General features: G+C 40.3%; 2 protein-coding genes across 4 annotated transcripts in view; both read right to left on the reverse strand.

Annotated features, from left to right (window-relative positions):
- LOC127789025 (uncharacterized) overlaps positions 1 to 22,570 on the reverse strand; it is a 43,491-nt gene extending 20,921 nt beyond the window's left edge. For all 3 annotated transcript variants that reach the window (XM_052317766.1, XM_052317767.1, XM_052317768.1), the window contains exon 1: positions 22,320 to 22,570. The gene's annotated coding sequence lies outside the window, so the exon portion shown is untranslated. The remainder of the gene's footprint in view (positions 1 to 22,319) is intronic.
- Positions 19,274 to 21,625, reverse strand: LOC127788228 (uncharacterized). The gene has a single exon (XM_052316338.1). It carries the CDS (start codon positions 21,623 to 21,625, stop codon positions 19,274 to 19,276), a length of 2,352 nt encoding a protein of 783 aa, XP_052172298.1.
- Positions 22,571 to 23,177: the final 607 nt, after the last annotated feature.

Genomic DNA, 23,177 nt, shown 5'->3' on the forward strand with positions numbered 1-23,177 from the left:
TGATTATTAGTACTTATTGCACACTGTTACGTATACCCCTGGTACTTCCATTTTACCCCTGAAATTTAAAACACCCGTACTAATTAAACCCAGATTGCCTTTCACTCACCCGATCGCTCCCTGTGATTGTCTTCGTTAAGCCCAACTCGCTATCTCTGCCTAAACCCCACATCCGCCCCAGAACAAGCGAGCAGCCGCCGCATTAGTGTTGAACGTCACCGCCGAACCCTAACCGCCGTCAAGAGGTGAGTTATGTTGTTCTTTTGTGTTATATTTGTTGGACGCTTAGACTTAAACGGAATCCGTATCATGGCCCGGCTATGTTTCTCGATGAGGGACGGAATGCGGACCGACTGTCTTGCCGACGGCGCTTCGTCGTGATGAAGACCCGTTGGCGATGATGACCGTCTGCATTCATGGCCGGTCTGCCTCCTTGTAGCCCGATGAAGCTGGGCAGCTCGCGATCGTGGGTCCCGGGCTTAAAATGTAATTTCAGGCCAACCGGGCGTCATGGCGCTATTGACGTCGTGCCTCATCGCCACTCCGGACACAAGCTATACCGTTTTTCATTTACGGGCTTAATATGCAATTTAAGCCCATTTTAGGGCTTACAAACTACTTTAGGCCCGCTAAATAGAACATGTTCATGTACCCCATTAGATATCGCCTTCCTGTTATGATAACATAAAGGTTTTCCCTTTTTAAATTTTGGTCAATCACTGTCAGGTGGATGCCTACCAGATGTTGAAATTTACGTACGTTCACGCTAATCGGGTAATCCCACCAACTACGCGGTTCACAACTCACTGTGGCCTGCACCATCTTACAATTGTTCGTGAGGCATTAGGTCATTATCGCCTCTTGGAAACATTCGCTGATGGGCCCCTGGGACATTTTATTCAAATCCCTCTGCACGATCAGTATTCTGCACCACAATTGGTTGGAGAAGTCCTGGTTAGAGAGGTCACCTTTCCCGGAGCCCGGGATGATGAGATGTGGTTCGAGCTTGGGGGTGTGCCATATAGGTATGGGAAGCAAGAATTCATTCTAATAACTGGACTCCGGTTTGGCGTAATTCATAAAGAACAATTTGAAGCGAGGCCGCTGCAGGCGGACAGTTTACGCGCGCAGCTGTTCCCACAGCAACGGGAGGTGAATTGGCGCGACATCAAAGTAGCTCTTGATTCCAGACATGACCTCCCTGCAGATGATGTCCTCAAGCTAAGTTATATTGCTGTTGTGACAATTTTGTTGCTTTGCCACGATGAACACACACCAGTGGAGGACTTTTTGTGGACTATGGCCGAGGACTTACCTGCATTTTAGTCGTTCCCTTGGGGTACGTATATCTACAGTAAAAGCCTGCATTACATCCGGATGTCCACTGCAGATGGCAAGCTGAGTGGGGAGCTTGGCAAGAAAGTCAATATTTACGATTTTGTTTGGGCGTTTCAGGTACAAAATTCAGTATAGTGACATCGGTTGCCAACTGCACTTTTCATTTACTTCAATTGTTTTATCGGCTTATTTTTTAAATTATTTGATTTATACAGTGGTGGTTGATCGAAACATTCCCATGGGTGGAGAATAAGTGGGCCATCAGACTATCCGTTCCGTTCTCCATCCCAGATGTCGGAAGTGGTGCTCTAAAAGAAGGCCACATAAAATCAACTACGTAGAAGGCCTTAGGAATGTATGTTCCAAATCTCAAATTAAATTGAGTAATTTTTTGAATATTTTTGGTAAAGTTAAAAATGATAAAATAATGTCGTAGGTTCGGGGTACGAGTGCGACGATCGAGCCAACCGATGCAGAGCGGGACACTGACTTCTGGAGGTCCTTTAACCCTATGTACTGGGTTGGTGTGGACGTATACAAATTAGGCGGCGGAGGGATTGACCATAATGTGGAGGATGCGGTCCTGTCCGACCAGGTGCCAGAGGAGGAGGAGGCGGATGCGGCTGATGGTGCTCCTCGTACACATACGCACCGCGGACAGCACGAACAAGAGGTATGATATTGGTAATAAAATTGTTCATGTCATGTATATTTGATATATGATCAATTGTTCATATTGTATATATACACATCTAATTGTTGGCATTGCCTTTTGCAGATAACCGATAAGCTGAATCTGACGGTGGAGATGTTGCGGTCCATGAATGGTCAACTCAGCGAGATGAGCACACGTTTGGACCGGGAAATCGGTCTACTGAGCTCACGCATGAAGCTAACTGATAGGAGGTTGGGCCATGTGGAGTGGAGGTTGAGGCAATTGGAAATGGGGCAAGCATCACCTCCAGTTGGCGATGAAGCGGATTACCAGACATCAACAGGCAGAGTATGCTCGAACTTCACTTTGAATTCGTATTATATTTCAGTCTGCAATACCTTATTGTAAGGGTTAGTGATTATACAGTCGCAATCGCAGTGTCGTCGGCCATAATACATCGATCCCACCAGACTTAAGCGGGTAAGGAATGCTGTCGCGGTGGACAGGACCGACGATGCAATTGATGCGGATACAGTGCCACAGTCCACATCTGTTGGGACAGTGGAGGATGTTCCTGCTCCTCAACCGGACAGAGGGGCAGACAATGTGATGGATAATGCGGCTCATGTTGCGGAACACCACCTGCAGCTAGAGGGGACCGGGGATGAAGTCCCTCAAAATCTATCACCCACTGATGCTGCCGAGGTGGTCATGCAGATAGCAGCTGAAGCAGCGCTTCGCCACCTGGACCCGCACGATAAGGATAATCCTAACCCCCCCGAGGGCTACAGTGATTACATACGGTTAGACATGACCAAAATTGAACCGGACCGGCGGTTCGAACCGGAACCGGACCCGGAACCGGCCGAACCGGAACCGGACCGAACCGGCGAAATTCGGTCCGGTTCCGGTTCAAGGTTCCGGAGAACCGAAACCGCCGGTTCCGATTCCGCGGTTCCGGTTCCGCGGAACCGGACCGTTGGCCCCCCTCCCCCCCCCCCCGTGCTCCCCCCCTCCCCCAACGGTCCAAATTGGACCGTTGGCTGCCACCCCCAGCCAATTTTATTTTTATTTTTTTTAAATTTTATAATTCCTATCTATATATACCCTTCCCTCCCCCACTCATTTTTCACACTTTCTCTCTCTCTCTCTCTCTCTCTCTCAAGTCTCAAGCTATTATTCTCTCAATTTTGTCTCTCATTTAATATTTCAATTTCAATTTCTTCAATCTTCTCATTTTGTTATTTATCAATTTATTCAATTATATTGTTAATTATTTATTACTTGTTACTATATTATTTTATCATTATTATATTTTTTTATTATCATACTTTTTTCAAAAAAATGGCAAGTGAAGGTAGAAATTTTGAAAATGTTGAAAATGTTGAGTTTGAAGCTCAAAATTTTCGAACACAAGAGAGTGAAACTCAACAAAAGGGAGGTGGAAAAATTTCTACTTCTGATATTTTTAATATTCATTTCAAGAAAACATCAAAAGGAGATGGTAAATTTGATGTATCTTGTAATTATTGTAATCAGGTATACAAATTCAAGCAAGGAGGTGGATATGGTACTTTCGCCCGACATTTGCAAACAAAGCACCCGCTCAAGATTGGATTGAGCCGCGATCAAACACAAATATCCGGGTTTACTACCTCTTCAAACTCTCCTCAATTATTTCATTATAATGAAGCTAATTGTAGGTCTGGTTTAGCTGAAATGGTAGCAATTGATCATTTATCTTTTAGTTTTGGTGAAAAATTAGGTTTTACTCGATTTTGTCAAAACTTTGTTAATCCTAGTTTTAAATCAATTCCTAGAAATACTTTGAAAAGGAATTTGTTAAAATTGTTTAAAAACTCAAAAATTGAATTGATAACATATTTTCAAAACAATAATATTAATGTTTCTATTTGTAGTGATATTTGGAGTGATCATTGGCAAACTCATTCATATATGGGTATTACTTGTCATTGGGTTGATGAAAATTATGTTTTACAAAAAAGAATTCTTGCGTATCGATGTTTTGATGAAAGTCATAATGCTGAAAATATTTGTAGATTAATTCAACAAATTTTACAAGAATATAGATTAGTTAATAGAATTTTTTCAATTTCTTTTGATAATGCATCGGCTAATACTGCTTCTATTAATGAATTGAAAAGAATTTGCCAACCAAATTTTGGTGGAAGATTTTTTCATGTTAGATGTGCATGCCATGTTTTAAATTTATGTGTTCAAGATGGTATTAAGTCACTTAATTTTTATTTAGATCCAATTAGAAATGCTATTTCTTATATTTGGGTACACCCTCGAACTGCAAAAGCATGGGCACATTTTTGCACCTCCAATGGTCAAACCCCAAAACGTTTTTCAAAAGATGTCCCTACTCGTTGGAACTCAACTTTTAAATTACTTAATCAATCTTTTGAATATAAAGATTTATTGTGTTCTTTTGCAGCAAATTATATTCCACAATATCCTATTTTTCCAACTATGTGGAATGTTTGTAGTTCAATTTTGAATATTTTACGAATTTTTAATGATGCTACTCATACACTTAGTAGTGTTTATAAACCAACTTCACATCAATTTTTAATAGAAGCAATGAATGTGGCCGGTGTATTAATGGAAGGAATTAATGTTGAAGAAATTTGTCATGCTGTTTTAGAAATGAGAGAAAAATGGTTACGTTATTATCAATTTATTCCTGAAATTTTTCTTGTTACTATGGTATTTGATCCTAGGTGTAAATTTGATGGTTTAATTGAGTGTTTGTCTAACTATTATTCGTTGTTAGGATTAGAAAATAATGAAGAAATTGATGTGAATATTATAATTTCTAAGGTTAGAACTTTATGTAATCAATTATATGAAGCATATGTTATTGCTCCTAGTAGTGAAGAATCATTTCCATCCATGGCTCCGCATTCCTCTTCCTCCCAACCAATGAAATGGGGTCATAAATTTTTAGATCAAAGGAGGAAAAAACCTAGATCGAGCTCACATTCGGAGCTCGAAACTTATCTAACCACAGTTTTTGAGTTTGGTGATGATACAGGTTTAAATTTTGAAATTTTGGAGTGGTGGAAAAGGCACAAGGAGACATTTCCAACTCTTGCAATTATTGCAAGTCAACTTCTTGCAGTTCCAGCTTCAACTGTAGCCGTTGAACAAACATTCAGTAGTGGAGGCAACATTTTGGACGAAAGAAGATCAAGATTGGCTCCAGAATCATTGGAAGCTCAAGTTTGCCTCGATGATTGGGAAAGAGCTAACATGCGACGTCAAGAAGAACTTATCCATTCATCATCATCTGACGAATGGGTTAATGATGGTTCAACAACGGCGACTTCCGACTCCAATGAAGATGCGTAGGATCCAAGTCCACATTTTATTTTTTTTCACATTTGTAAAAATTAATTACTTGTATTACATTTTTGTTGTAATTATTTTTTAATGAAATTAAGTCTAATTCTATTTTTTATTTTTTATTTTTTATTTTTCACATTTGTAAAAATTAATTACTTGTATTACATACTTGTTTAGTTGTTTTAATTATTTTTAATGAAATTATTACTTATATTTCTTCAATTTTTAGTAGTGTTTTTTTATTAAAAATATGGTTGAGAATATTTATATTTACAATTACATTTAACAATTAAAAATCGAAACCAAACCGAACCGAACAACGGAACAAGGACCAAAATTGAATACAACAATATTTAAAAAAAATTAAAAAAATTCGGTTTGAACCGGAACCGGAACCGTTGACCGAACCGGCTCAAACCGTTGACCGAACCGGTCCAAACCGTTGACCGAACCGGCACGAACCGGAACCGGAACCGAACCGTCCCAAACCGCCCTTGGGCGGTTCGGTTCAGGTTCAAAGATTTCTTGAACCGGAACCAGCGGTTCATGAACCGTGGCCATGTCTACATACGGTCAGATAAAGAGATTGCGTGAGTATTCAAAGGCTTAAGCATTTTTTTCTTGCAATTTCTATTTACATATGCGCAGTCTAACTCTTAATTCGTTGTTGTTGTAGGCGGGACACAGGGTACATTGTCCATCTAATACCCAATGACCTTCGATGCATAGCGGAATCGCCTAACTGGGTAGAGGCGGCTCACATCGACAGTTATATGTGTTGCCTCCCACGAATAATCAAGATGCAGTCTAGTGGTGTATATGACACCAATTACGCACTGATGTCGTCATCACTATTTGTGAGTGCTATACATAAATCTTATATTACTTATTTGTTGGATAAATATTTTGTCTCATATATTCCATCCAGGTACTTATGGTATTGCATTGGAACAATACATATGCCGGGAAGCGGTTTATGCCTGGTAATGCGATTGTCCCAGATAGTTGGCTGAATTTTGTCCAAGGCCAAACTGATGATGAACGCCCGTGGTGGACAGTAGAATTCGTATGTGTTATTTGATCTTATTTATGGAGTTACTGCCTTACAAAATCTGACGTTATATTATATGCAGGTGTTGCTCCCATGCAGTATAAATAATGGTCACTGGGTCCTTGCGAATATTTGCCTGAAGCAGGGGAAAGTTGTTGTATATGACTCCTTTGCCAAGTCAGCAGATAGCAGGAAGTCCAGGGTGACGGCCATGCAGGCATTGGTCAGCCTCCTCCCCATTCTCCTGGTACGGAGTGGATATTATGAGCATCTATCCAAAGATGCGCCTGCTTAAAAAAAATGGGCGTTGGAGATTCTTGATCCGGGGAAGGTGGCGGTGCCGCAGCAACCTGACAGGTACTTGAGTGATTTACATTAAATTAAATTATTATGGATTCAATTTAATATTGTTGACATTGAATGTTTAACTGCTTTTGATTTTTGTCTACTACAGGCACTCCTGTGGAGTGTACGTTATGAAGTACGTTATGGACATATTGCGGCACAGCGAGGACTAGTGGGTGAGCAATCACAGCATGGGTGATATGACAAGTCTCTGCTAGAAGTTTGCGATGTTTTTGTATAGACATAGCAGTGTAGTTGATAGTTGAGTGTATATGTTATTAGTAAAATTAATATGTATTTCTATATACATTTAAGTCTAGTTGGTATTTGTATTTTCCTCACATGTAATATGTATATTATGCTGATACGTAATATATATGTTATGTTGAAAGGTTTATTGTATATACATAGCTGTGTAAAATGGTTGAGTGTGGTGATCGTCAGATCCGGCCTTCATCGGGTGAGTACACCCGGATACCGGGTTTTATGAAATCATTATCCCCATTGAATGTACAACCGGGCGTTATCAGGAAATAATCCCCGAACTTTGTCGGGTATAAACGTTAGCGGGATTCATATGCCGATTAAACCCGGAATATTTGACTCACAGGCATTGTCGCGGTATGAGGACCGGAAGGCAATCCACCCAAATGGAACTTGACCACGGCGCGGTTCAGGGCCTTGTTAGTAAATACGCGAATTATTCGCGAATTTCGGTTTTTATCAAAAGTATTATATTTGCGTATTTTCAAACATACGGATTAATTCACGTATTTTATACTTACGAATATTTTTAAATTCGGCTGAAAAATTCGGCCACCTCACTGGCAGCAAATTAACAATTAAACCCGGCTAGAGGACATCGGGTGTTTTCGCACCCCGGGTTTACTGTAGAGGATATCGGGTTTAAATGTTCAATTAAACCCGGCTATTATCGTCACTCAGTCAGACCACGGTGAAAACTTTTGTTACTATATTTAAAATATATCAAACCGAATAATACTCGTATTTGTACCGTTCCAAATTTTTCCCGTATCCCGAATTGCTAAGACGGGTTCAGGGCGATGACCGGGGGCATTCGCATCCCGGGTTTACTATAGAGGACATCGGGTTTAAATGTTCAATTAAACCCGGCTATTATCGTCACTCAGTCAGACCACGGTGAAAACTTTTGTTACTGTATTTAAAATATATCAAACCGAATAATACTCGTATTTGTACCGTTCCAAATTTTTCCCGTATCCCGAATTGCTAAGACGGGTTCAGGGCATTGACCGGGGGCATTCGCATCCCGGGTTTACTGTAGAGGACATCTGGTTTAAATGTTCAATTAAACCCGGCTATTATCGTCAATCAGTCAGACCACGGTGAAAACTTTGGTTGTGTTTCGAGGGGGCGGGGGCAGGAATAGTGTTCCTCATTAGTGTTCTTTTCATCAATTTGATTAAATGTTCTGTACGAAATACATTTGCATGGGTAATAGTGTCATCGTAGTCCAATGTAGTTAAGTAGTGCATGGTTAAGTTGTGAATACACCCATTATTTATTAAGTTGTGAATATACAAGAACAATTGTAATCACGCATTTACCCATTATGTCTACAACTGATCTGAAGCAATAATCATTTAAAGCCATTTGCTCTTGTAAACACATGCATTGTTTGATGTTGACTTCTGCTGTAATACAAAATTATCTCAGAATCATATACAATATTTTTAAATTGATCGATAGTGTGCAATATACATGTTACGTAACTGCTGGTAAATTAACATCCATCATGACTTAGATAAGCCTTTCTGCAGCAAATTGCATTAAAGGAGATGCCATCAAGCTAGAGAACATTCCAGGAAGGACGGTCACCATTCATGGAGGATAACTTGAAGGTATGATTACAAGCCGAGGATCATCATGTTAACTGCATACCCTAGAAAACCTGGAGGAGTATTTCCACCTGGTAAGGTATGCAATGGCAATGCAATGTTCCTCTCGAGTGGATTGTCTGCAGAAAATTGACGTATTACAAAGTTATAACACAATTACATGTTAAAAAACACACATCAAACACATGCATATAATTACTAGGGAATTAATATATACGTGGCAGAGAACAACTTATAAGCATAAACAACTAGTTCACGATGATATTGGGTATAATTCCATTACATATTGATGAATACGATATATCGGATATCGGTAACATCGGCAACGTAACCGATGTGTGTTCACCGATGAAATCTCAGTAAGTGGAAATCGGTCAAAGGATATCGGTTCATATCGGGTCATTAATATCGGTTATATAACCGATGTGTATTAACCGATTCAAACCGATTGGGGCGGTTTGTATCCGATGTATCAACTACCATTGCAGAAAATAGTTTAATTGGTGACTAATGATGTAATGAACTTTTAAAACACAGTTTCCATGGTAAAAACGTTATACCGATATGATCTGAAGCTTGATGGCATCTCCTCCATTGAAGCCATTTGCAGCGGAAGGCTCCTCCTGGATCTGGCAACCGCAACTACATCGGTCGCCAACAACCACCTCTGTCCACACATTCCCACGATGAGATCCTACCATTACAAACGCAAAGTCACCAACATATAAAACAATACGCCACTTGACCGGGTCTGATTTCTTAAGGCACACACAGTGCCTCCAGCTAACGGTTGGAACTATAGGATTTATTGATTTACGGTTGTCTAGGAAGAGAAAGCGTGACGGCAGGCATGCCCTACAGAAGAGGAGACTCTTTATCCTCGGTAGTAACATACATCGTTTACATAACCGATGTGATTGGACCTATCACTTCGGTCAATCCGTCGACCCATCCCGAGTAATGAGACCATGGCACGTGATTACCTCCCAACGCATCCAATCAGGTGGTGCCACAACACATGGGATCGGCTCGGGTGAAATCTGATGAGGCCGAATATCTCTTCGTGAAATGTGCCCGTATTAAATGCGCTACGGACGTCTGGTATGCGTTTTATTATCGATTCAGCCGCTCTATGCTCTAAAACATAAATAAATGGTAACACCTCTTATTCCATCCAATCAGGTGGTGCCACAACACATGGGATCGGCTCCGGTGAGATCTGATGAGGCCGAATATCTCTTCGTAAAATGTGCCCGTATTAAATGCGTTACGGACGTCTGGTATGCGTTTTATTATTGGTTCAGCCACCCTAAAACATAAATAAATGATAACTCCTCCTATTTGTTAAAAGGTAATAAATCGCGGTTGTTGTAACGACTTGGCCAATCCTCCGCCGTAACCGATGTTGTAAGGCGATGAACCCATATCTTTCTAGACAGCTTCGGTAAATCATATATTTTGAGAATTTGAACTGTTTGATCTTCAATCCCAACGTATTTTCACGGTAGAATCACCCGAAGAACAAGTACATAATACGATTTAGCATTAATGAATGATTTTATGTTTTCGTATATATGCGGGCTTGGGTAAGGACGACAGTTTTTACATTAGATATATTCCGCCGTTGGATCTTGCTGGTGTTGGGGTATGTTGGTCTATGGGGATAAGGGTTTCGGGTGGGCGCCTATGATGGGTCGGAAACCCCTGCCCATGGTAGCCGTCGGGACTGTATGTGCATTGTTTTGTATGTTAACTTGGATGGCTTTGCGTTTGTTATGGTAGGCTCCGATTGTGGGAATGTACGGACGGCAGTGTATGCCGGCAATCGCTGGATGCGGCAGTTGTGAACGGCGGCGGCCAGATCCCGGGGGAACCTTATGCAGCAAATGGCTTTAAGGAAGGAGATGCCATCGAGCTCCAGATCATATGGGTATAACGTTTTACTTTGTATGTTTTACTGACATGTAATTGGAAAATGTGATGTCTAATTGGAAAATGTAATTGTGTTCTAACTTTGAAATATGCAAATTTCCTGCAGGCAATCGATATTGGAATCAAGGATCTCTCTTATCATATAATCAATTAAATAAGCCTTGATGCAGTGAATTGCATAGTACAAGGAGATGCCATCAAACTCTAGATCATGCGAAGCAGGAGGTCATGAATGGTGATCGTCCTTCTTGGCATGATCTGAAGCTTGATGGCATCTCCTCATTCAATCTAATTCGTTGTTTCAAGGTTTATTGAATTGAAGTGATGCGGGAAGTCAACTTGGTTCGACGTATATCTCCTATGCTCATCTGCAAGTTATTTATTGTAGGCCGATAAGATGAACTAAACCACACCATGTTTCAAAGGGAATTATGTAACATGTAAATTTCACCTTGTATCTTTTATACCAATAAATTATTGTGCATTCAAAAAGGCCAATTTCCTAAAATGCATGTGTTATCAAGAGTTATAAATGAGGCAAATATGCTATTTATACAAAACAACTAATGGGGTATTTTTGACATTCACACAATCAAGTGTGATGATGGGTTCTTCAGATATGTGATATTGTAGTCGAGAAGGCAGAACATAATTTTAATATAAAATGTCACATGTATAATAAGAAGTCTACCATTACTTAATTTCACAAAATAAAATTATGATCAAAAGTTAATTTTATTATATCATAATGAAATGAATTAAAAATATATATATAAAATAATATTTACTGAATTTATAAAGTAAACGTGTTCTGTAATGAAATTTATACTCATTATGTACAATGTCATATAAAAATTGTTGTAAAAATATTAAAAATTTGGGTGTTTTATAATTTTATGTTTTATAAATAATTTTTCAAGTTTACAACGAGAAGGCATATCCAATATTATAAAAATAGATAATAAAAATCAAAAACTGAAAAATGAATTAACAAGGCCAATTAGCACCAAAAGACAAAACGTTTTGTGGTATTGCGATAATATCCAATCCTTTGAAATTTGGCAAAAGGTACCGATTTTATGAAATGAGTTGCAATTTTGGCCACATGTCGAAATCAAATCCCCGAGCATGTGCCTTTGCACAGGTGACACGCCACGTGGCTTTATAAAACCACGTTGATGAAGAAAAAACATAAAGTCAAATAAAAACCACGTGGGTTAACCGGGGTACATGGAATCGGAACATTCAAACCAAACCCTGGAAGAGAGAAATAGCCCGAAGAGTCGATCAACTCGAAGAGGAATCAGAGGCCGACGGCGACGTCCTTGAGAAAGCAATCCAAGGACGAAGGGAACGAGACCGAGAAGTGAGATCGAGGGTTGTCACACAGTTTTGCAGAGCTCTCCAGGAAACATATCTATTAACAAGGTGGAGGAAGGAGATGAAACGTGTGGTACTATTCATCGGACTATTCCGTCATTTTGAACTTGGTCCGAAAAAGAGTCGGGTTTTTGTTAAAAATTTGTCAAAAACTTTATACAATATTTACTTTTGAATGTGGGATGAGATTGCACTTTTGTTGAAGCTGTGTTGGTTCGTGTTTTTGAGAAATGTAGGATGAAACCGAAAATAGCCAAATGAATCGAACGAAAAACATATGGATCTGAAAGTTATTTTTAATAGTCCGACCAAACTGATGGACAGTCCCGATAGAAAAGAGTAATCCATTGAAAATAGACCGACCGGCCTATTAATAGTCCGATAAGATGAGTTTGGTTTGGGTTTTTATTTGTTTTAATGAATTTGTTTGTTCTCTTCAAAAACTATTGTATTGTTGTTGTTAAAGTGTCTAAAACTCATACTATGGATCCGAAATTATTAATCAGGAGTCCGACAACAATAGTCCGATCGGCCCGTTTAAGTGAAGTGCGAAGATTTGTTGAGTCCTTGAATACTTTTGTTCTCATTTAATTCCTAAACTGTTGTATCGTTGTTGTTGTTGTTTTTATTTCTCACACAATTCCTAAAGTATTAATGAGTCCAATCGGACTCTTCGTGAATAGTCCGATGTCAGTCTCGTTGATTTTGGGTGTTCTATTTATTTAATTATTGTTTACAGATGGGAAGTTTTCAAAAGAAGAAGAAGCAGACATTTACGTATGTACATGCTAGCCGGGTACCACCTCCCGGTACGCGAGCAACCACTCGCTGTTGCATCAATAATCTTGCCCTTGTTCGTGAGTCCCTTGTGAAGTATGGTGTGTTGGAGGATTTCATTCGGGGCCCACTAGGACATTTCATGCAGATCCCCCACTCCTCCCAAGCTACTACACCGCAATTGATTCTTCACGTGCTTTTAAGGGAGGTGAAACTTCCCGGTGGCCGCCTCGATGAGATGTGGTTCGAGCTGGGCGGCGTGGCATGTCGATATGGGAAGCAGGAGTTCACCCTCATCACAGGACTTAGATTCGGCCCAATTGACGGGGAAATCTTGCATGCGAGGCCTGCCAAGGATGGTAGCTTACGGACACGTTTATTCCCACATAAAGAGGTCGTTTATCTGGAAGACATAAAGGAACTACTTGATACGAAGACTGACCTGGATAAAGATGATGCGCTGAAGATGGGATACCTTGCCGTGGTCAACATGCTTTTAATGGGCCACGACGAGCGGGCAAGTGTAGAAGATTTCCATTGGAGCTTGGTGGAGGATTTAGAATCGTTTATGTCGTTCCCTTGGGGAACGTACGTATATAGTCAGGGACTACATTACTTTCGTCTAGCTACCATCGGGTGGAAGTTCAATGCTCAGGTTGGGAAGAAAGTCAACATCTATGGATTTGTTTGGGCGTTACAGGTTAAATCCTCACTTTATTTGTATATACAAACAATTTTTGTTTTGTTTAGTTGAATTTTTTTATTATAATTCTTTCACATTTGACAGTGGTGGTTGATCGAAACAACCCCATGGGTGGCTAGTATGTGGGCTGTACCAATAAAAGGCACAGTCAATATCCCTAGATGCATGAAGTGGTTATCAAAAAAGAGGCCCAAACAAATAAGTTACGATGAATGTCTTTCCATGTTGGTAAGTGGCTGACGTAAATTCCCATGAATGTGTCTCTGTGTATCTATTTTGTATATTGTTGTTTTGTTTACAGAAATAGCTATGTAAATATGTCAATATTACAGTCACTTAAACCTAGTTGGACGATCGAGCCAACAGATACAGAGCGAGACACTGATTTTTGGAGGTCGTTTAACCCTCTGCACTTGGTTGGACCCGACGTCTTCAAGCATGGGGGTGGGGGGGAGGAGGCGGTGGAAACTGCTGGTGTTATGGAGCGTGATGGATGCAGGGAGGGATTTAAGGGTGAGGAGGAAGCTGATGGATGCAGGGAAGGATTTAAGGATGAGGAGGAGCCTGGTGGGATGGAGAGAGGGGAGGGAGCGGACAAGGAGGATGACGAGGAGTCCGTCGATAGGGGACTCCTTCCCACCACGCAGGCTGTCCACAACGAGCATATGGTATGAATATTATTTGAATATGTTTCTCTTGTACGCATACTATTGGTTTGTTTGTAATTGTTTTCGGTTTCGACGGTTAAATGTACAGGTGACTGAGATGCTCCGTGAGGCGCTTCAATTGTTGAGGAGTCTGGACGCACGGGTGGGCCAATTGGATACACGGGTTGGCCAATTGGATTCACGGGTGGGGTGGTTGGAGACACGGGTTGGCCAATTCGACACACGTTTGGAGCGGTTGGAGACGATGGTTGAATCAGTGTTAACTATTATACGAGGCCCAGCCAGTCCAGCTTTACAGCAACACGTCGATCATGATGACAATCAGTATCGAGACAGTTATGATCAGCCAGTTGCTAGAGATCAGCTCCATCATGTTCATGTCAATGAGGACCAGACACCTCCTTATGTTGTAAGATACAAATTAACTTGTATATGTTAAAACCATATTGTAACGATTAATTTCTGTTGACTTGTAGGAGGAGCCAGATGGTGGTGATCACATCCAGCCTCATCGTATGCACGAGGAGGACAATCCATGTACTGTAAGTCGTAAGATGCAATTAACTTTGATACACTTGCACGCAATTATATCTGTTAACCGTGAATTATTTTGTTCAGATGCATGAGGCGGATCAAACATCTCCTTCAATCGTAAGAAAAAAAATAAATTACTATATGACTTCCTATTACTCAACTCTACCGAATTCACACGCAAATTAGTTAATTTGCAGGAGGAGGTGGACGAACGAACAGTACGAAAGCGGAATCCATCCAAATTTTGTCGAACACCATTCACTGATCCCATTCCACGGAAGAAGATAAAGAAAAATACAGTGGCGGGGGAGGCAAACTTGATCACCCATGAAGCAGCCAAACAACACCTTGGGGCTAAGGGTGAGGATGACTTTGGTCCTATACCGCCATCGGGATACATCCAGTACGTAGCCTCAAAAGATGAGATACAGTAAGTCAGAAAAACTTTATCTACCTTTCTATATACATCAGTAATAACAGAAACTGTTGAATATTGATTCAAAGTTGCTAATTTAGTGGATTGATTGGGTCAAAATTGTTAGTTATGATTGAGTCTTTGATTCTGTTTACTGATTTAGTGGATTGAGATAATTTCGTTATTTTTAAATTTAAATCCAGCAGTAAATCCTATTTTCTTGTTATTCAGTTGACATGTATTGCCTATTTAAAGGCATGATGATGTGAATAAAAATAATTAGATTACAGCCTTTCACATTCATGTTTTTTTTCAACTTTTGTTCGTTAAATTTATAGCTACCGATGTTTCTAAAATTCCAACAGAAACCATATTAATTCATGCTCATTGTAGGCGTACCACTGGGCACATATACCACATTGTGCCAAGTATGCTCCGCCAGATAGAGGGAGAGACGACCTGGTTGGAAGGGCAACACATTGACAACTACTTGTGTTGCATCCGACGGATTAGAGAAACGCAGTCACCGCCTGAATCTATCTATGATGAAAACTACGCCGTTGTGTCGTCATCGCTTTTCGTTAGTGTTGAACTCAAATTATATTACTATTTTGCATTGTTTGTTATTCGTTAGTAAAGTTAAACTTTTTGTTTTTTCTTCACAGGGGTATATGCAATATGTATGGGATACCGAATTCGAGAAGGGAAAGAAACCCTTCGGGCCTGATGACGTGAAGCTCTCCAAGGAATGGTCCCGTTATGTCTCAAGGGAGAATGACAAAGGTTTCCCCTGGTGGGCAGTAGACCACGTAAGTGTATTGCATGTTATTTGGTTTTCTTGTATTTAGCATAACTAATGTGTTAATGTTACAAGCAGGCATTGCTCCCATGTGCTGTAGAAAACGAGCACTGGGTCCTGGCAAAAATCTCCTTTAAATATAGGATAATCATTGTATACGACCCCAGGTCAATGTCCATTGAAAGCAGGCAGAAAAGGCTTAAGGAATTGAGGCCATTGTCCATGCTCCTACCCATTCTCCTATTTCAGAGTGATTATTATAAGCACTGTACGGCTGTTGGTTGTTCATACAAAAAATGGGAGGTGGATATTCCTGATCCGGTGCAGAGGCCGATCCCTCAGCAACAGGACGGGTACTGCATTTATTTAAATGATTCCAAAAAAATTAAAATTAAATCGTTAATTGATGATTTGCAGGACTAGCTGCGGGTGCTTTGTTATCAAGTACGTGGATGACATATTGCGGCATAGGGAGCATACATGGGAGATGCACCATACGAAAGAGGACACTTGTAAATTCCGGAAGTTCATTACCTTTTACTTGTACAGACACAGTAATCCAGTTTGATCGGGGATACATAGCAATGGAGTTTATGAAATGAAATTGTTGTTCTGTGTAAACGGGATGTATTGAAATAAAATTATTTTGACAATCTGAAGGGATCAATCCTCTACAAATACCAATAGTCCGATCGGACAATTCACATTCCCGGATCGGACTCTTCACCGTGAATCTTTGATCGAGGAAATTGTTGTTGTGTAAACGGGATGTATTGAAATGAAATGAAATTGATTAATCTACTGATTATTTTGAGAATCTCAATGGACGCGTTGCAGGATGTGGCGAACGTCGATGGTCCGATCGATTAATCTACTTACGCGGACCGGACCATTTAAGAGGAGGCCGATCGGGCTCTACAAATATAAGTAGTCCGATCAGAGAACCCGGATCGGACTCTTCACACCGACGCAATAGTCCGATCGGATAAATGAAATTGATATTAATACTCCTACTTATTTGAGAATCTCAATGGACGACGCGTTACCTGATGAACGTCGATGGTCCGATCGGTAATCTGATCGGACAATTTCACTTACGCGGACTGGACAATTTAGCAGGCTGATCGGGCGGACGCGTACCGTTAATAGTCCGATCCGACAATTGATGATCCATGGGGTCATTCACACTTCACACTTAAGCGGACCGTGAATAGTTTGATTAATTTGATCTACTTACGCGGACCAGACCATTTAAGAGGAGGCCGATCGGGCTCAACAAATAGAAATAGTCCGATCAGAGAACCCGGATCGGATAAATGCATGGATAAGACTTAATATAAATCCGATCGAAGACCGGGCAATTTAAGAGGCCGATCGGGCTAATCCGATGGGACAATTCACACTTCACACTTAAGCGGACCGTGAATAGTTTGATCGGGCATCTCTAACACATAAGAGTAGTCCGACCGGACTCTTCATGAACCGGTACATGTAGCTGATATAAATGTTATTTGTTGTAATTGGCAGGGGTGGTGATTGTGGGATATTTCTTCTCGAATGGATAAGAAATCCTTTATTTATATGTGATATCATTGGTTTGCAATGTATTATGTGGATAATATTTCCACAGATACATCGGTTATGTTTCATCGGTTTGAAACCGATACCCTTTTTCCGATATCCACTTCTTGATATTTCGTCGGTTATGTTTCATCGGTTTCAAACCGATACCCTTTTTCCGATATCCTATTCTTGATATTTCGTCGGTTATGTTTCATCGGTTTGAAACCAATACACTTTTTTCGATATCCTCTTCTTGATATTTCGTCGGTTATGTTTCATCGGTTTGAAACCGATACACTTTTTTTGATATCCTCTTCTTGATATTTCGTCGGTTATGTTTCATCGGTTTCAAACCGATACCCTTTTTCCGATAATCGGTTAACTTAACTAACCGGTGGGAGATGCACCATATGAAAGAGGACACTTGAAAACTCCGGAAGTTCATTACCTTTTACTTGTACAGACACAGTAATCCAGTTTGATCGGGGATACATAGCAATGGATTTTATGAAATGAAATTGTTGTTCTGTGTAAATGGGATGTATTGAAATAAAATTATTTTGACAATCTGAAGGGATCAATCCTTTACAAATACCAATAGTCCGATCGGACAATTCACATTCCCGGATCGGACTCTTCACCGTGAATCTTTGATCGAGGAAATTGTTGTTGTGTAAACGGGATGTATTGAAATGAAATGAAATTGATTAATCTACTGATTATTTTGAGAATCTCAATGGACGCGTTGCAGGATGTGGCGAACGTCGATGGTCTGATCGATTAATCTACTTAAGCGAACCGGACCATTTAAGAGGAGGCCGATCGGGCTCTACAAATATAAGTAGTCCGATCAGAGAACCCGGATCAGACTCTTCACACCGACGCAATAGTCCGATCGGATAAATGAAATTGATATTAATACTCCTACTTATTTGAGAATCTCAATGGACGACGCGTTACCTGATGAACGTCGATGGTCCGATCGGTAATCTGATCGGACAATTTCACTTACGCGGACTGGACAATTTAAGAGGCCGATCGGGCGGACGCGTACCGTTAATAGTCCAATCCGACAATTGATGATCCATGGGGTCATTCACACTTCACACTTAAGCGGACCATGAATAGTTTGATTAATTTGATCTACTTACGCGGACCAGACCATTTAAGAGGAGGCCGATCGGGCTCTACAAATAGAAATAGTCCGATCAGAGAACCCGGATCGGATAAATGCATGGATAAGACTTAATATAAATCCGATTGAAGATCGGGCAATTTAAGAGGCCGATCGGGCTAATCCGATGGGACAATTCACACTTCACACTTAAGCGGACTGTGAATAGTTTGATCGGGCATCTCTAACACATAAGAGTAGTCCGACCGGACTCTCATGAACCGGTACATGTAGCCGATATAAATGTTATTTGCTGTAATTGGCAGGGGTGGTGATTGTGGGATATTTCTTCTCGAATGGATAAGAAATCCTTTATTTATATGTGATATCATTGGTTTGCAATGTATTATGTGGATAATATTTCCACAGATACATCGGTTATGTTTCATCGGTTTGAAACCGATACCCTTTTTCCGATATCCACTTCTTGATATTTCGTCGGTTATGTTTCATCGGTTTCAAATCGATACCCTTTTTCTGATATCCTATTCTTGATATTTCGTCGGTTATGTTTCATCGGTTTGAAACCAATACACTTTTTCCGATATCCTCTTCTTGATATTTCGTCGGTTATGTTTCATCGATTCCATAAGACAAGAAGTTCAACAAATCAATAATGGTGCCTGTTACATTGTTCTTATGACCTTTTTAAATGTTTGAAATTACTGAATGTATGTTAGACGACGTTTATGATAGCAAAGTTATTGGATTAGAGCAAGTTTGGCGATTGTGACCAATTAGACCACAACGACTGCATTTTACCCTCCTCTTCTCTTCACCGGATGAGGGAATTCGACAAATCTGACGTCTTCCACGTTTGCGTCTATTTGCCGGCGATAGCAATTTAATAAACGCAATTTTCGCCGGCACGGTCCAGTCGGCTTGGCTGCCTACAGGCATTATCGGATCGGCATAGGCACACAGCAGAGCTTCTGTTTGGTAGTATGAGGAGCACAAACTGTATGGGTGAATATTGCGTGAACGTGCAGCAGCCAGGGCATGACCACATGGCAATTTGTCGAAATCAAACACTTTACAAGTGCAAGTTCTCACTTTCAAGTCGACAATACCCCCAAAATGACCATCATGAACATTGAATCTATACATATCAATCGGCTCTGGACGCCAATTCCGGGATAATGCCAATCTTTTGCCTATTTCTCCCTCAGCCCAAGTTGTTATATATCCACCCATTTTACTAGCATCACCCCGTCTCTCATAAAACCATTGTTGCAGCATATTCCTGATATACTCCATCAAACATTGAATCGGCAATTTACGCTCATCCGCCAGAGCTGCATTAAGGCATTCCGCAATGTTTGTGCTCATTATATCAAACCTCTTGCCATCCGAATATGCACGTGCCCAACGACTGAAACCAGCCTCTCTAAGATAGGCACCGATGGCTGGAGCATATCGCTTGAGCTTAATAAAGTATTCATTAAATTCTGATTGTCGATATGCCTTCGCAGCCTTGTAGAACAGAGCATGCACATTTTCCTTTTTGAATTTAGCCTTTATGTTTTGGCCAATATGATATATACATGAAACGTGCAATGAGTTAGGAAACACAGTCGTGACCGCCTTATGGATGCTCTTGTGCCGATCAGACACAAATACCAAATCAGGTGTATCATCACCAAGGGCAGAGCGCAATTTATTGAAGAACCATTCCCATGAGGCATCATTCTCAGAATCTCCGACTCCCCACACTATAGGATAAACATGATTGTTACCGTCTTTGCACGTGGCAACAAACAAACTACCAAGATACTTGCCCTTAAGGAAACAAGCGTCCACTGCAATGACAGGCCGCATCTTGCTACGAAATCCGGCAAGGCATGCACCAATGGCCATAAAAAGGTACTTGAATCTGTTCCTACTGTCACTCTCGAATTCTGCAATAGTCCCGGGATTATTCAACTTCAACATGTACAGATAAGATGGAAGCAACTGGAATGATTCCTCCGCACCCCCCCTAATCATGTCTAGAGCCTTTTCCCGCGATCTCCATGCCTTTTCATAACTTATGTTGACCCCAAAGTCCTTGCGAATATCGTGGACAATGTTCTTAGGCTTATAAATACGCTTAACATCATCGAAACTGCTTTTTATATAAGAACCAATTATTCTGCTCTTCGCCTGACAATGATCGCGGCACATTATTGAAGATGAACATGAATGAGTATTTACATATTTCCTAACTGTCCAACCAAAAGAAGTGCCAAGCGTGGCTGCCCTCAACCGCCATTTACAATCACCGTGCTTACATTTCATGTAAACTACCTTCTTAGTTAACTTGACCACTCTGTATTCGTAATTATTCTTCAAAGCCAACAAACTCATCCGTTCATGCAATTTTGATTTTGACGAAAAAATTTCGTTCAACTCAACATCTGACGCAGCCGACGATGTTCCCGCACTAACCCTTGATAATCTCAAAGATGGGAGAAAAGTAGGCTGCTTAGCACAATCCCGTGAGTCTACATTGATAATGTACAAATTTTCAGCATCATCAGCATTGAATGCATCTTCAAAACCATGTCCAGCATCATCCCGTTTAACATCTTCATAACCATTTCCATCCAAAGCATCATCGCGATTAACCTCATCTTTCAACGATGTCGGACTATCGATGCCCAAGCATTTCAGGGGAGAATTCTCCGCCACCACTTCCTTAGGTTCTGTCCGCGGTAGTAATCTGTCCACAAAATCAACACACAATGGGCTTCTGGACTCTATCCGAGAGCATTCCAATAGAAAGCACTCAACATCTGTATCATTACGTATCTCCAATGGAAGTGCGGATGGAACTGAGTGCTTATACTTGTACTTCAGCACAACTGACTTCTCCGCCGTACTAACGTTGAACTTGCTGTATAGGGAACTTACTAGTTGGTCGAGTGTGCAATCCGGTTCCACACGTAGTACCGACCCAAATTCTTCGGTCATGTATTTATATTCTTTCGCATCAACATCATATTGCCACTGACCTCCATACATCACAACAACAAAGACAGGTCTTCGAGATTTAACCATTCCTATAACATACATTGAAACGATTTCTAAATTAAAATAAATTTAAAACTTTGCAAGGTATTATCGGTTTCTAAATGTTGGTTGTAAGAGCCATATCGGTTAATATATATCAGTTAACATAAGACCTCAACCAATATATCGGTTAATGGTTCTGTGTTTAAACCTATATCATGACGTAAATTGCCGATATATCAACCGATATCTAGCGAAATGCATAATTTTTCACTCATAACTTTGGAAAAGAGGAAAAAATATCTTGTCGACGATTGGAAAATAACTAAATACCTAGATCGAGAGAAGCCGATTAATGTGCGAGCTCAACAACGCTTAATGAATAAGAACAATGGGTGCGAATAAGACGCTTGATGAAGAAGCAGCAGCACTTTGGCAAGTGAATAACAACAACAATGGTTCTGAGAAAGACGAGCATGAGAGATTGACGGCGGCCGAGTCAGAATGTGAGTGACAGAAGAGAGGGAGGGAGGGAGAAGACCATCCTTAAGTAGCGGGGTTATTAAAAGCGGGGCCATTTTTGTCCATTCAACTCACGAAAGTCCTAGTTTTGCAAATATTTTCAAAGTGTCCTATTTTTGCATATTTTAGTAACGGGGGTCCTACTTTTGAAAATTTCCCAAAAAAACCAAATAACACGTCCGATTTTCAGAAATATTTGGACCCAGAAGCAATCATCAACCTCCTCGATTCCTTCTGGTTCGCTCTCGGAATCTTCGATAAACAAAATTCTTGGAAAAATCCAGATCAAAAAATGCAAGAAAACAAGCAAGGAGCCATAATTTCCAGCCTACCAACCAACCATTCTTGTGTGGACCAAGGGCGACCAGTTGAGCTCCGCGGCGAGCTTCAACCCTGATTCTCTATCTCCAGATTCTGTTCTCTTCATTGTAAATCTGCAGGTCGTTCTGTCGGGAAAGGGAGATGTCGAAGAAGAAGCCAAACAGCTGTCGGTTAATGAGATCGAATAAAGGGGTTTACGAAGAGCTTTTATACCAGGGACATATGTGTAATTTAAAGTTTTTATAAAATATTATATAAATTTATCTTAAAAAAATTAAATAAGAGATCACCTGAAATTTTTTTTTTAAAAAAATCAAATAACTTTAACAAATTCCTTGAAAATGATAAATATCGAGAGCTTTACTTTCCATATCTAATTTTTTCTCTCATATTTTAGTTAATAAAAAAAATTATTAAAGTTTGATAAGTATTTAAAAGAACTGAAGCACAATTGATGAAACTCTACGCAAATTTCAAAATAAGAAAATTAATTACAAAAAGTCTTGAAAGTATTTTAAAGAACTAAAGCGATGACGCACCTTATGCAACAAACTCCAATCTAAATTGATTAGAGAAAACATTCCAATCAATAGACGCGAAGAAACAAGATTGCAAATGTAAAAAATAGAACGAAATCAATACAAAAAAGATAAAGAGGCCTTAGTGACGACGATCTCTTTGGACGCTTCTCTGACCACATCTCCTTAGTCGAACCTATTTAGAAAATCGAGAAAATGTGACTTTTGGACTAAAATTG

Source organism: Diospyros lotus, chromosome 13 (genome assembly GCF_014633365.1).
Source record: "Diospyros lotus cultivar Yz01 chromosome 13, ASM1463336v1, whole genome shotgun sequence".
NCBI classification, from domain to species: Eukaryota; Viridiplantae; Streptophyta; class Magnoliopsida; order Ericales; family Ebenaceae; genus Diospyros; species Diospyros lotus.